At 41.1% G+C, this 14,619-nt stretch overlaps 1 protein-coding gene across 1 annotated transcript in view; it reads left to right on the plus strand.

Annotated features, from left to right (window-relative positions):
• The window catches only part of LOC126298817 (uncharacterized), a 96,446-nt gene extending 86,006 nt beyond the window's left edge, over positions 1-10,440 (plus strand). Inside the window, exon 4 of the mRNA XM_049990284.1 lies at positions 8,195-10,440. Coding sequence (XP_049846241.1) covers positions 8,195-8,417 — 223 coding nt within the window. The 3' untranslated portion in view covers positions 8,418-10,440. The remainder of the gene's footprint in view (positions 1-8,194) is intronic.
• Positions 10,441-14,619: the final 4,179 nt, after the last annotated feature.

Genomic DNA, 14,619 nt, shown 5'->3' on the forward strand with positions numbered 1-14,619 from the left:
AACATGAAGTCCACGAATGGCTGGAATGATCATAAAGTAGCCGAAAATAACCATTTCCAGCCAATGATCAGCTCAGTTGGACCAGAGGAGCTGGTACAGACCACATAAACACAGCCCATATCACCAACTTGCACAGTGCTTGTTGACAACTTCCGTCCATGGCTTCGTGGGGTCTGCGCCACACTCGAACCCTACCATCAGCTATTAGCAACTGAAATCTTCATTCATCTGACCAGGTCATGGTTTTCCAGTCGTCTAGGGTCCAGTCGATATGGTCACGAGCCCAGGAGAGGCGTTGCAGGCGATATCGTGTTGTTAGCAAATGCACTCGCGCCAGAAGTCTGGTGCTATGGCCGGTATTACTATCAAATTTCTTTGTCAAATATCTTTGTCCATTATCTTTGTCAAAGACATTTGATGGTGTAATAGGGAACTTTGTCAAATGTCGTCCAATATTTTATCAAATCTAGGACCTCGCTGTAGATTTGATCAAAGTAGTCGCTTGTCTTTTGTTCACTGCAATGTGACATGTTACCATATGGAGCGCTAGCATCGCTGCATTCTGTCGTCTGTAGTGGTTTTGTAAACATTGCGGGTAAATACAATTGGTGTGTGCCGACAAATACAAAATTAATAGAGCTGTATGAAGCTGATGAGGCACTTTACAATGTGAGGCACGCTGAATACAAAAATAAATTACGAAGATTGGAGACCTGACCTAACCTAACCTAACCTAACCTAAACCTCTCCTGTAGCAAGGAATCGGAGTGTTACAGTGAGCCTGTCGTCTGCAGATGTAGCAGTTCCCAAGTGAATATTGTGCCCTGTGATATGAGGATACACTTCATTGAGCACATATAGAAATGTATGCTCATCCATTCTTAAGTAACTGATGTACGACATGACGTCCTTCACTACAAGCTCACGTAACAAGTTTTGTTGAATGCTTTTATTGTGTCGTCGTAAGACCCACGGCTTCACCCAGATATGTTTCCTTTTTTTCCCCCGATTCTCTTCCGCATATGCACACAGTGCAGTTGTGGTGCATGCAACTGTTGCGCTTAATAACAAGTTGTTGTTGTCAGCCATCTTGAACTTTGACCAAAAATACCCCTTCTAGCGCTACGTCAAAGATCTTTGTCAAATATATGTGACGGAATAATTGATCACATCTTTGATCAAATCTTTGACAAAGAAATTTGATAGTGTAATTCTGGCCTATAGCCCATTGACGAGAAATTTCGCTGCACTGTCCTCACGAATATGCCTATGGTCGTCGTACATCCCACATTGATTTCTGCGATTATATGACACTGTGTTACTTGTCTGTTAGAAATTCTATATGCAAACGCCGCTGCTCTTGGTCGTTAAGTGAAGGCCGTCGCCACTGCGTTGTCGTGGAGAGTAGTAATACCTGAAATCTCGTATCCTCGGCTCACTGTTGATACTGTGGATCTCGGAATACTGAATTCGCTAATGGCTTTAGCACATCAGTAAAAAGTAGCAGACATCTCTTTCAGCGTTTCGGAATGCCAACCACTATCTCACAGGGCATTTATTTAGCGATGAAATATGTTCACAATCAATTTGAGGTAGAAAGTAACATACATATATATATATATATATATATATATATATATATATATATATATATATATATATATATATATATATATATATAGTGATACCTGATCAATTTTCACTTTTTCCAGTATCGCCTGGATTGTATTACGGGTATTTTCGAGGACCAGTGGCTCCACTTCTTTTGCTATTGTCGGTTCTTTACAGAGAGGCGGTCTGCCACTTCGTTCTGCGTCATTCAGGCTTGTTTGATCACAATGAAAATATCTGGGCGTACTGACTTTTATGTCATATAACGGTGTATTATTACATACATTTCCACCAAACCAGCATGGATTGTTGCGAGATTGTTCCCCTTCAAACGCAAAAAATTGAATTACCGTATTGCACGATTTTCCACTTTATCAACGGGCTGCGCCATTTTGTTTTGGATCTTCTAGCGACCATTACGATAATGTGGTGCAGAAATTTCAATGTGCACCATAAATGCAGGCGTGTACCTATAAACAAACAGAAAAGGTTCAAACTATTTACAGCGACGCAGCCGCGTCACGTCTTCGATAACGGCAGAAATTTTAACAGGTACACACCCTGCCGTTTACAAAGCACAAATGCAACGACAGAGCGCTGTGCAAGGACACTTAAAACCTCGGTATGCAGGACGTATACCAAAAAACAACACACACACACACACACACACACACACACACACACACACACTGTAAATACTAGCGCCACCACACAGCCAACCATGACCTACATCAACTTTCCGACTTTCTTTTTCTTTCGATACGCACCCATATAGCCATCTCGATAGGGGAAAGATGACGCGACAGCGTGCTTCTACAGTTAAGGATATTCATGAGTGTCAAATTACCCTGGAGGGAAGTTACGTATGCTTAGACTTGTCACCCGATGCTGTGCAGGCGATTTTCGTGTTGGATATGGTGGTACGATGGACAACACAACACCCAGTCCCCGAGCGGAGAAAGTCTCCCACCAGGCCGGAAATCAAGCTGAGGTCCCTTCCGATAGCGATCTGCCGCTATAACCCTGCAGCTACCGAGGTGGACGTGTGTGTTGCCTTTCGGCATATGCCCTGCACACCGAGGTCTTAAACTTCCTTCCAAATAGCTCTCTCATTGCATTTGTACCCTGTAAATGGCAGGGTGTGGACCTGTAGAAATATCGGCTGTTGTCGAAGACGCCACCAAGTGCATTTCCGTTAAGTTCTTTTAATATTTTATATGGTGGGAGAACCTAAAGTTTCACCTGCAAAAAATTAATGACGTAACTTTATTTTTTCTAGGTAATAATTAAAATATCGAGTACTCTCGTATAGAATGATCAACGTAAGCCATAATATTTTGGACATGGCTGCACTACAGCAACGGTTACAGAACAGCGGGAATAAGAGATAGCCAACCAGCTGAAACAATGGTGGTTTTCAAATAACCTTGACCACAGTTTCGACGGATCTAAACCCGTCTTCTTCAGAAGGACAGACCTGTATACAATGCAATAGCTTGTAATGAAAATGCCATGGAACAATATTACATATCTAGCAGAAGTTACTCTCTACGCTGAGTGTAGGACTATCACAAACAATATGGTAAACATCACAACAGGGCAAGTAGTACTTACAAATTCACATTAGCAATTTACTCAGTATAATCTGTCTCCAAATGACATTTATCGGCAACGTTTTGTATGTCATATTTAAAAACTGAGGTCCCTGGCATCAAGGGCTTGTCACATCAGTATAAACAATTAGACTAATAGGCCGTGTTAGTAGCTACATGCCGACTGAGGAAAGCGGAGAGCGTGGATGTACGTAAAGCAATTTCTGAGGCACCGGCTGCGCGGGATTAGCTGAGCGGTCAGGTACACTGCGGCCATGGACTGTGCGTCTGGTCCCAGCGGAGGTTCGAGTCCTCCCTCGGGCATGGGTGTGTGTGTTTGTCCTTAGGATAATTTAGGTTAAGCAGTGTGTAAGCTTAGAGACTGATGACCTTAGCAGTTAAGTCCCATAAGATTTCACACACTTTTGAACATTTTTTTCTGAGGCACATGCACCTATAAACATGTACATTTGGCGGTCTAAACAGCCAATAAGCGTAACCACATTAAATTTACCAATACAAATATGCCATGCAAATGAACTGGAATGTAATAAGATGTTAAAAAAGACTAATACATCAAATATACTGGCGTAAGTTAAGATCCTTATAGGACAATCAGTACATTATCATACGGAAATAGTGGTACGTTATTACAAGCATATTGACAGAAATGAAGTTAATATCACCTTCAGTACATCATCATACGGGAAGTAAAACTGCCAGTGCATAAGCACGCTATTAAACCTAATGTCAGTAAAAAGCAGAAATTTATAGGTCTCCGAAGAGTGGCAAACATAACAAAAGTGGGTGGCATCAATACCCTAGTACAATATTAACTGGTAAAGAAATAAGTAAGCACAAAAATTTTATAATAGAATTATGAAGAAATGAACCACTCGTAAAGGCTACGGGCCGTCGTAAGAAGATTTTTTTGTGAACAGTATAGGGTTGCAACTATCGAAAAATTGTCCAATGGCAAGCTGCAGCTGGTCTTTTAGTAAATTGCCGTATCTGCACTCAAGATGTTTATAGATCTCTAATTCTTCTCAAAGGTCCATCCTGCGCCCTTTGCATCTACATCTACGTGATTACTCTGCTATTCACAATAAAGTGCCTGGCAGAGGGTTCAATGAACCACCTTCATGCTGTCTCTCTACCGTTCCACTCTCGAACAGTACGCGGAAAAAATAAGCACTTAAATTTTTCCGTGCGAGCCCTGATTTCTCTTATTTTATCGTGATGATCATTTCTCCCTATGTAGGTAGATGCCAATAGAATGTTTTCGCAATCGGCGGAGAAAACTGGTGATTGCAATTACATGAGAAGATCCTGTCGCAACGAAAAACGCCTTTGTTGTAATGATTGCCACTCCAATTCACATATCATGTCTGTGACATTATCTCCCATATTTCGCGATAATACGAAACGAGCTGCCCTTCTTTGTACTTTTTCGATGTCATCCCATGTCGTCCCACCTGATGCGGATCCCACACCGCACAGCAGTACTCCAGAATAGGGCGGACAAGCGTAGTGCAAGCAGTCGCTTTGGAGGACCTGTTGCACCTTCTAAGTGTTCTGCCAATGAATCGCAGTCTTTGGTTTGCTCTACCCACAATATTATCTATGTGATCTCTCCAATGTACGTTATCTGTAATTGCAATCCCTAAGTATTTAGTTGAATTTACAGCCCTCCAATACGTGTGACTTATCGCGTAATCGAAATTTACCTGATTTCTTTTAGTACTCATGTGAATAACTTCGCACTTTTCTTTATTCAGGGTCAATTGCCACTTTTCGCACCATACAGATATCTTATCTAAATCATTTTGCAAGTCGTTTTGATCATCTGATGACTTCACAAGACGGTAAATGGCAGCATCATCTGCAGACAATCTAAGACGGCTACTCAGATATGTCATTGATATACGAAGGCTGTCCAGAAAGTAAGTTACGAGTGATCGCGAAATGAAAATCACAGTGTAAAACAGAAATGTTCCATTTGTAACAGTTAGCTACACCTTTCAGCTACTTCTCTACGTAGTCGCCCTTCTGACTCAGACATCCGTCGTAGCGTTGTACCAACTTTCCTTACCCTCATCATAGAAGGCAGCCCTCAGTGCTTTCCGCCAATTCTCTACGCTAGCCTAAAGCTCGTTGTCTGTGCCAAAATATTGTCTTCATAGCCAGCGGTTCGTTTGAGCATAGATGAAACTCAGTGGGAGACAATTATGGGCTGTATTGTGGGTAACCAAACATTTCCAATTGAAACGATGCAGTAACATCTTCATTGCCCCTGCAGAATGAGGCTGAGAATTGTCTTGAAGAAGAAACCGCACGACAGTTATGTAATGTTGGTTGCATAGCTTCAGGGGAAAATTCTCACCATGCCCTCATACTTGACGGAAGACACTATTTTCTATAACATCTTTACGCGCTCACTAAGAGCTCAGGAATGAAAAGAGCGACATAATTCTACCTAGAGTCATACTAGAGACACTGCCCAACACATCTTCGCAAAGCTTTATAGTATTTTCATAGTCGGTTCAATTTCGCGACCGGTCGTAACTTACTTTCTGGACAACCCTCGTAGATGAGGAACAATAGAGGGCTATAACACTTCCTTGGGGAACGCCGTATCTTACTTCTGTTTTACTGGGTGACTTTCCGTCTATTACTACGAACTGTGACCTTTCTGACTGGAAATCACGAATCCAGTCGCACAACTGAGGCGATACTCCGTAGGCACCCAGTTTGATTAGAAGACGCTTGTGAGGAACGGTGTCGTTAGCCTTCTGGAAATCTAAAAATATGGAATCAATTTGACATCACGTGCCGATAGCACTTATTACTTCATGAGTGTAAAGAGCTAGTTGTGTTTCACGCCAACGATATTTTCTGAATCCGTGCTGACTGTATGTCCAGACACTCTCTGACCAAAATGGTACTGAAACAGAGGATGACAGACTAAAGGCAGAAATACTAAATATCTTCTCCAAAGCTGTTTCACAGAGGAAGACTGCACTGTAGTTCCTTCTCTAGATTGTCACACAGTTGACAAAATGGTAAATATCGAAATAGACGACAGAGGGATAGAGAAACAATTAAAATCGCTAAAAAGAGGAAAGGCCGCTGGACCTGATGGGATACCAGTATGATTTTACACAGAGTACGCGAAGGAACTTGCCCCCCTTATTGCAGCGGTGTACCGTAGGTCTCTAGAAGAGCGAAGCGTTCCAAAGGATTGGAAAAGGGTACAGGTCATTCCCGTTTTCAAGAAGGGATGTCGAACAGATGTGCAGAACTATACACCGATATCTCTAACGTCGATCAGTTGTAGAATTTTGGAACACGTATTATGTTCGAGTATAATGACTTTTCTGGAGACTAGAAATGTTCTCTGTAGGAATCAGCATGGGATTCGAAAAAAACGGTAGTGTGAAACCGAGCTCGCGCTATTCCTCCACGAGACTCAGAGGGCCATAGACACGGGATCACAGGTAAATGCCGTGTTTCTTGACTTCCGCAAGGCGTTTGACACAGTTCCTCACAGCCGTTTAATGAACAAAGTAAGAGCATGCGGACTATCAGACCAATTGTGTGATTGGATTGCGGAGTTCCTAGATAACAGAACGCAGCATGACATTCTCAATGGAGAGAAGTCTTCCGAAGTAAGAGTGATTTCAGGTGTGCCGCAGGGGAGTGTCAGAGGACCGTTGCTATTCCCAATATACATTAATGAGCTGGTGGATGACATCGGAAGTTCACTGAGGCTTTTTGCAGATGATGCTGTGGTGTATCGAGAGGTTGCAACAATGAAAAATTGTACTGAAATGCAGGAGGATCTGCAGCGAATTGACGCATGGTGCAGGGAATTGCAATTGAATCTCAATTTACCAGCATACTCTGAGAGGAACCTGACTGGTATACAATCTGGACCGGAGGCTTTGCATTTATTAAGTGAATTAAGCTGCTTTGTTACACCGAGAATATCTACTTCTACGTTTTTCATTTTGGCAGTTGTTCTTGATTGGAATTCAGGAATATTTCTCTATCAGGAACAACAGTGTCTTCCAATTTTTTCGGAACGTGGTTCTTCATCTACATCTACATCCGTACTCCGCAAGCCACCTGACGGTGTGTGGCGGAGGGTACCCTGAGTACCTCTATCGGTTCTCCCTTCTATTCCAGTCTCGTATTGTACGTGGAAAGAAGGATTGTCGGTATGCTTCTGTGTGGGCTCTAATCTCTCTGATTTTATCCTCGTGGTCTCTTCGCGAGATATACGTAGGAGGGAGCAATATACTGCTTGACTCTTCGGTGAAGGTATGTTCTCGAAACTTTAACAAAAGCCCGTACCGAGCTACTGAGCGTCTCTCATGCAGAGTCTTCCACTGGAGTTTATCTATCATCTCCGTAACGCTTTCGAAATTATTAAATGATCCTGTAACGAAGCGCGCTGCTCTCCGTTGGATGTTCTCTATCTCTTCTATCAACCCTACCTGGTGCGGATCCCACACTGCTGAGCAGTATTCAAGCATTGGGCGAACAAGCGTACTGTAACCTACTTCCTTTGTTGTCGGATTGCATTTCCTTAGGATTCTTCCAATGAATCTCAGTCTGGCATCTGCTTTACCGACGATCAACTTTATATGATCATTCCATTTTAAATCACTCCTAATGCGTACTCCCAGATAATTTATGGAATTAACTGCTTCCAGTTGCTGACCTGCTATTTTGTAGCTAAATGATAAGGGACGTATCTTTCTATGTATTCGCATCACATTACACTTCGCTACATTGAGATTCAATTGCCATTCCGTGCACCATGCGTCAATTCGCTGCAGATCCTCCTGCATTTCAGTACAATTTTCCATTGTTGCAGTCAGTACATGTTCAGCTAACGTAGAGTTATGTATATTAGTTCCTTTCTTTCCTAACAGATGGTGTCTGCAGTTTGGAAGGTGATTGTTGCATAAAGGAATGTTTGGCAGGTTCGCCGAGGTTGCTCCGGCGCCGATAGTGGTCGAGGAGCCAGCGACAGTGGCGCCGCCGGCTACGCGCGGCCGCAGGCCGTACCACGCACGGTCGCGGCTGAGGGCTCGCCAGCAGCACCCCCCGGCTGACGGCTACTCCGGACAGGAGTACGACGCCGAAGCCTACTCGGCCGCTCGCAGGGTGCGTGGCCGGCGACCGCTGCCCGCCGACAGGTCCTGAGCTCACACTACTCGCTGACACTGGAGCCGAGTCTCACCCCAACAGACTCTCGTTTTACACAAAATTTGTCGTACGGTCTTTGGATACAAAATTGTAAATCTCATCATTTCAGCGGTAATCATCTAGAGTGGGAAAAACTTTCCGCTCGACTCTGGCATTAGTGCTGTCTCTACTACAGTGACGCAGCCAAGAAGCTGTTCTATGTTTGGAAGTCGCAGGTGTAGACACAGGAACTATTGCTACATTGAATGGAAAACAAAAGAACTGGTTAAGATTAAATAGACTAGTTTCACAGATGGGTAAGCGGTGCTGCGGAGCTCAAACATTGGTGCGGGAACATTTCGTGATCTGCCATTCGTCGGTTTTGATACTTTCGTGCTTTCAATTCCTAAAGTTTGTTTCGTAGTAAGGGAAACGTATACATTCCCAATGACTGACACGTTTTACTTGACTCACATTTGGAATCTATGATCGGAACGCAACTTCACTTTGTGGATTCGACAACTCTTAACCACTGGTTTTCTAATTGATATTTTTCGTCAAACTAGGTTTTCCTGGAATGTCTCTGTAACGCATTTTAGTTTGTAACGTTGAAGACTATTAGCCAATTTTCTTCATGACTCAAAAATTAACGCTAACACAGAAATCTTGATTAACTTCTCACGATCTGGATTCACAGTCACGAAGAGCTCTTTAAAGGTCATCACATTCGCGGTTTTTCTGCAGAAATTATTCATTTCACATCTGCAGTTTCAGGGTTGGTTATTTTCAAGTAGTACTGCAAAAGATTCACATGTAAACAGTGTGTTGGAATACTGATTTGTGGCGATTTATGTAAAAAATTTTAACACTGGTAACATTTCACGTAAGTTACTCATTTCGCAATGTACCGAGATTTGCACTTTGATGCTACTGTATTTCTGCAGTGAAAAGGCTCATTTATGACGATGGCATGTGTGCATGTCGGAGGATTTCAAAGTCTGACATCTGCTGAAGCATAATCTTTAGCAGTAGCACTTTAAAATGCCCCAAAGGCCGAAATTGCAAATTCAAAATAAATAATTTCCACAGTCAACGGCGAATGTGGTGCACTTCAAGAAAACAAAAACCTTGGTTCACTGAAATTGCTTTTAAATTTTGAAGTGGGTTTCTGGCCTATTTCTTCTTGAAATGATTTCAGTACTTCTATAGTGTGGAAAAAGTGATAACCTACGACGTAATGTTTCAATTTCCCGTGTTGTGGAAATTTTACACATGTATATCTCTAATCATAGAGAATATGAAAAGAGGATAGGGAAAAATGGTGCAGTATTGCGTGTTCGTTGTAGTTAGAGTATTTTCTCTCTGGCGGGACACGTGGCAATATCGTGAAAAACAATAGAAGGATGAATGATATCGTTTAAGTATTTAGATGCGTGAATGTTGCTGCACATGCCTTTTTTTAACAAGGACGAATGTTGTCAAATTAACTACTTACTCGTTGTGCTTTCGAGTTATGTATATATGATTTTATGTTTTATGAACAAGAGTCGGTGTACAAGAAATATTTTGCGAATAACATGCCTGAAACGTGGGAAGCTACTTACGCAGATGTGTATTTTTGAAAACTAGAAGATTATTTTCAGTGGTTGAATGAAATGCGTGTTTCTGTCGTGCTTAAGGTCTACAAAGCTATCTTGCCCGAAACTTTCCACTTTTCTTAAGTAATGTGCGGTATCTTCTCTTATGCCTTGTAACGTTCATGGGCAGCGTCCAGTGAATTAAACGGACTTCAGGTGTGTGAAATGCGGCTCTTAATACGAAGAATTATGTATGTTTAAACGAATATTTGGGATTAATATACAATATTTTAATTTTTGTTGTCGAGTTCCTGTGTTTTTGAATGTTTATTTTTTTGTCTCGTCCTGATTAAGTTCAGGCAGTACCTGTGTATACTCACTTTGTAGAAAGAAATCACGTAATATGTAACATTATTGTGTGTTGGAAAGAGTGCTTAATAAAGATGTGTGCATATCACAGATTATTTCTGGTGAAGAAGGTTGCTACTTTTAAATACATTTCTAACATTCATATTCATAAGCACAGCTGCACCATAACGATGCTACTCCCTTAGCGCTACGCTGCTTAACTCTTTAAAGTACACATCCATCGATTTTGCATGGTAAGAGGAGAACACACAAATTCGACATTATGTAAAAGTCATGTTTGCATATCAAGAACGATTGCGTCTTAAATTATTGCTTGGAGGCTGTGTTTTCCATAGTGAAAAAATGCCACTAACAACAATCCGAAACTTATTTTCCCTGTTTAGTTCTGAATAAATTAACCGGATCATGTCTATATTTGATCAAGAACATATCTTCTTAATTAGAAGCATGACCGACGACATGTGATGGAACTCTCTTTCTCTACCAAAGGAATGCTATTTACATGCCTACAGTGGCAAAAAATTTGAAACCCGAATGGACTGTATGGTATCGAACCAAAAGGAAGGGGACTGTGAAGACGTCAAACTAGTTTAAGGTACATATAAAGAAAGTTTATAGGTTCCATCTTTGTAGATAAAAATATTGTAGAATAAATGTTTCACTCTGTAGTGAAGTTTACATTATATTGAAATCGCCTAATATACTAAAACTGCACGCTGGACCAAGAATCGAACACAGATCCTTACCTTTGGTGAACAATGCTCTTACTGACAGCTGCCTTGGTAGTGTCCCTGGAATGGTGGGGTCTGTTCAAGTCGTTGCTGGTAATTCAAAACATGCATTCTGCTCTTGTATAATACTATATAAATATCTCAAGTTAAATAAATCACCTAAAAGATGTAATTAAATAAATAATTTCCTCTTTCGATGGCATCCAAATCCTTCCTCTTGTTAGTATAATATATTTTTAAATAAAATTAAGCTTAAAATTTCCAATTAAATGTGGTATTCAAACCTACCAAAAACCGCTGGTTTATTGTGTCCTTGATTTAAGATTCAACGAATAGTTTTCTTGAGGCCTCGTGAATTTTTCTTCCCCATACGGTTTAGTTCCCTTACACGAGATCCTAAGCCTTTATCTCATTTTATTAACCAATTCCTACTTTGTAGGTGTAATTTATTGCCATATATATATGTTTTTGTACTTGCAGTTTGAGTATACTCGTTAATGGTGTAAGTAACTGGAACCACGTTTGTTGATGACGTAGGATAGAAATTTTCTCATTAGCCTACTGATTGAGTTGCTTTTCATTTGCACGTAGTAGCTTTCTTCTGGTCTTACCGGATACCGGATTGGATTCATTTTTTTTACACTACTAAGATTCTACTGTGTGAGTTCTATTGATTATGGTTCTCCATATTGCATTAGGATACTTTTCATCAATGGTGTTTCGTGTCCCTCCTTTCCGTTTTTCACTAATTAGCTAGTGTGTTGTTAAGATCTTTTTCTTCAAGAAGCCTTCCTTCATGTATTTCGGTTCTAAATTTATTTTTCCTACGTCAGTAACAGTTGTAGGTTTTCTGGCCTTGTCGCTTTAAACGCGTAGGAGTGTTGACAGCTCTGACTGACACAATTTAAAGTGTCCATCTGATTACAAAGTTATCAGTTTTAATCCAATCCACCATTTTAGGTACTCTTGCAACTGTTTACACTTGAATTTTAAGCATTTCAGCTTGCGATATGTTGATAATAGGCAGCAGATTTTTCTCTATTATTTTGGGCAAAGGCAATATCTGTTCGATCTACTATACCTTCGATAACATTAATGTATTTGTGAGACAATTTCGCTGTTTCGTATCAATATTTTTTTCGTTTATTCCCTATTAAAGTTCATTTAACTTTTGTCGTGACATCTCTCCTATTCACTACTACAGCGGACATACACCAAGAGCAACTGCTAACGTGAAGAGTTGATTCTCAATCTTGTTCAAGATTTGTCCTTTCCTTTCAGTTCTCGTGCATTCATAATGAGGCTTTCCCAGTATACAAATATACACGTTTTACATCAGTTTCTAGAAGTTTCATGTTCATTTCACATGTTGTTATAGCTCCTTCGTCCTTAACGTACTTCATGATCGTCATGGGCTTTCTTTCTAGTGCTACACTTGTCAACTTTACACTTACCCGTCTTAGAATAGGTTCCACAAAAATGACAGACAGCACGAACTACAGTGGGCTTTTTTGTGGATCTCCAGGTGGTATCTTTAGGTCTTTCGTAATCTGTCTGTCAGCATGATTTTTTCTCTCATTCCCCTTATCACATTTCCCCTTTTTCCTGGCCTTATCCCGAGTCTTTACTATTTGACTGGCATATTCTTCTCGATGTGACAACGTTAGTGTTAGAGAGTGGCCTAGTGCCCTTCCAGTCTTCCTGTCACCACCACTTACAACCCCTTCCCCCCCCCCCCCCCCCCCACCCGCCTCCCCTGACGCAATTTGTGTACTCCGTCTGCCTGCGTAAAAGTGTGACCACGTTTACCAGATGTATACGAATCGCGTATCTTGGGCAAGACGTTGACACCAGCACGGTATACTCCTTGTCGGATGTGGGAAACCGCCTAAAAGCCACATCCCGACTGGCCAGCATACCGGCCCTCGACGTTAATTGGGCTGATTCGATATAAGGCCCGCGCACCTCCCCGAATCCCTGATGCGGTGTGTCAATAAGCGGTGCTATCCGGCTAGGTACTCTTACAATATTCCTCATTACGTTTATTATAGTTTTCCCCCAAACCCATTATCTTCATTTCTTCTTCTAAGTACCTGTAACTTACATGAAAAATGCTTTGTAAAAGTCTCAAAACACCGATGCACGTTTGATGTTTCCCTACTATGTCTATATTCAGGTGGTTTTTGCAGGATGGATCTTCTTGGGAAACAGTGCTGGTACTTTTGTTGTAAATTAACTGTTAGCCGAACAATGCTTTTGTTTCGTGCCCTAGCCACAATCTTGCAGTCAGCTGTCAACGTTAAGAAAAGTCAGAATTTATGAACTAGAGTTTGGAATCAGAACTACTTTGCTGTCTTTAAATACCATGCACTAGGACTGTTGATATTTTTAAAAAGATAGGGAATGCGATATATCGATATTTAAAAATATCATTATGGGCCCACATTGAATCTAAATAAGAATCGATGTATCGATTTATCGTCGGAAAAGCTAACGACGTACCGGTCTATAAAAAACACTTCATGTCGACTTCCTCGTTTTTTTCATTTCTGCAACGCCAGTTACCTAGCAGCCGTAGTGTCAAAACTGTGTGGTGAAGTTGAATGTTGATGTTTCTGTTGGTAGTACCGAGTGCCGATTACGTCAGCATTTGCCCTCACGCGTCGCCGCCCACTGCAAAGACCAGTCTTGTGATTCAGATTTTTATTCGTCAGTTTCAGCAACTGTTTTTGAAGAACGCCGATGTGAAGAAATAGCACACTAGTTGCGTTAAAAATTGTTAAACCTAGTTACTCCACTCACACCGCCATCCCCTAGCTTCTTCTTTATATCACCTGCACTTGCTTCACACAGGCAAAGAGTAAAGACTGGACGGGATGAAATCTCAAAAAAAAAAAAAAATGGTAAGACTCCTTCACACAGTGAAAGTGAAATTATGTTCTACAACAATTTTAAAACAACAGTTTCAAATATTTACCGAAAGTTGCAAAAATATATAATATAAAAGAAAAAAAATCTGCCTTCGACATTGCTTTTTTTTATATCAGTGTATGGTTTAATGAAATATCACCTGCGTATATCGATACTTTTTTGGAATAGTATGGATATATCGATATTTTACCAGCGGCCCTACTATGTACCCCCACTACCTACTCTCACAGCTTCCGCTTTGCCAGTAGCTCCGTTCAAGTGTCCAAATATCACGTTCACTGTCCTAAAACATTTGCTGTGCTACCACAAATGGAACAAAGTAGGCGACATGTGCTGGTAGAATTGAAGCTGTAAGAGGGGTCGTCAGGCGGTAAAAACATTGCCATTAGATAAGAAAAGTAAGGTTCCTGGTTGAAATTCAGAAACTTGCTAGTATGACAAGGCTTCATATAGTACTTTTTCCACCTATTGGAAGTCTCAGACATGCCTGTTGCACCCTTATGTGTCTGACTGTAATCTGAAAACTGACTGAGCCGCTTGTGATCAATAAGGTCTAGTCCAGTCATTATGATTTCCTCGTTCTATGCTGATTACAATAATTAGAAACTCCAA

This window comes from Schistocerca gregaria, chromosome X (assembly GCF_023897955.1).
Source record: "Schistocerca gregaria isolate iqSchGreg1 chromosome X, iqSchGreg1.2, whole genome shotgun sequence".
Taxonomy (NCBI): domain Eukaryota; kingdom Metazoa; phylum Arthropoda; class Insecta; order Orthoptera; family Acrididae; genus Schistocerca; species Schistocerca gregaria.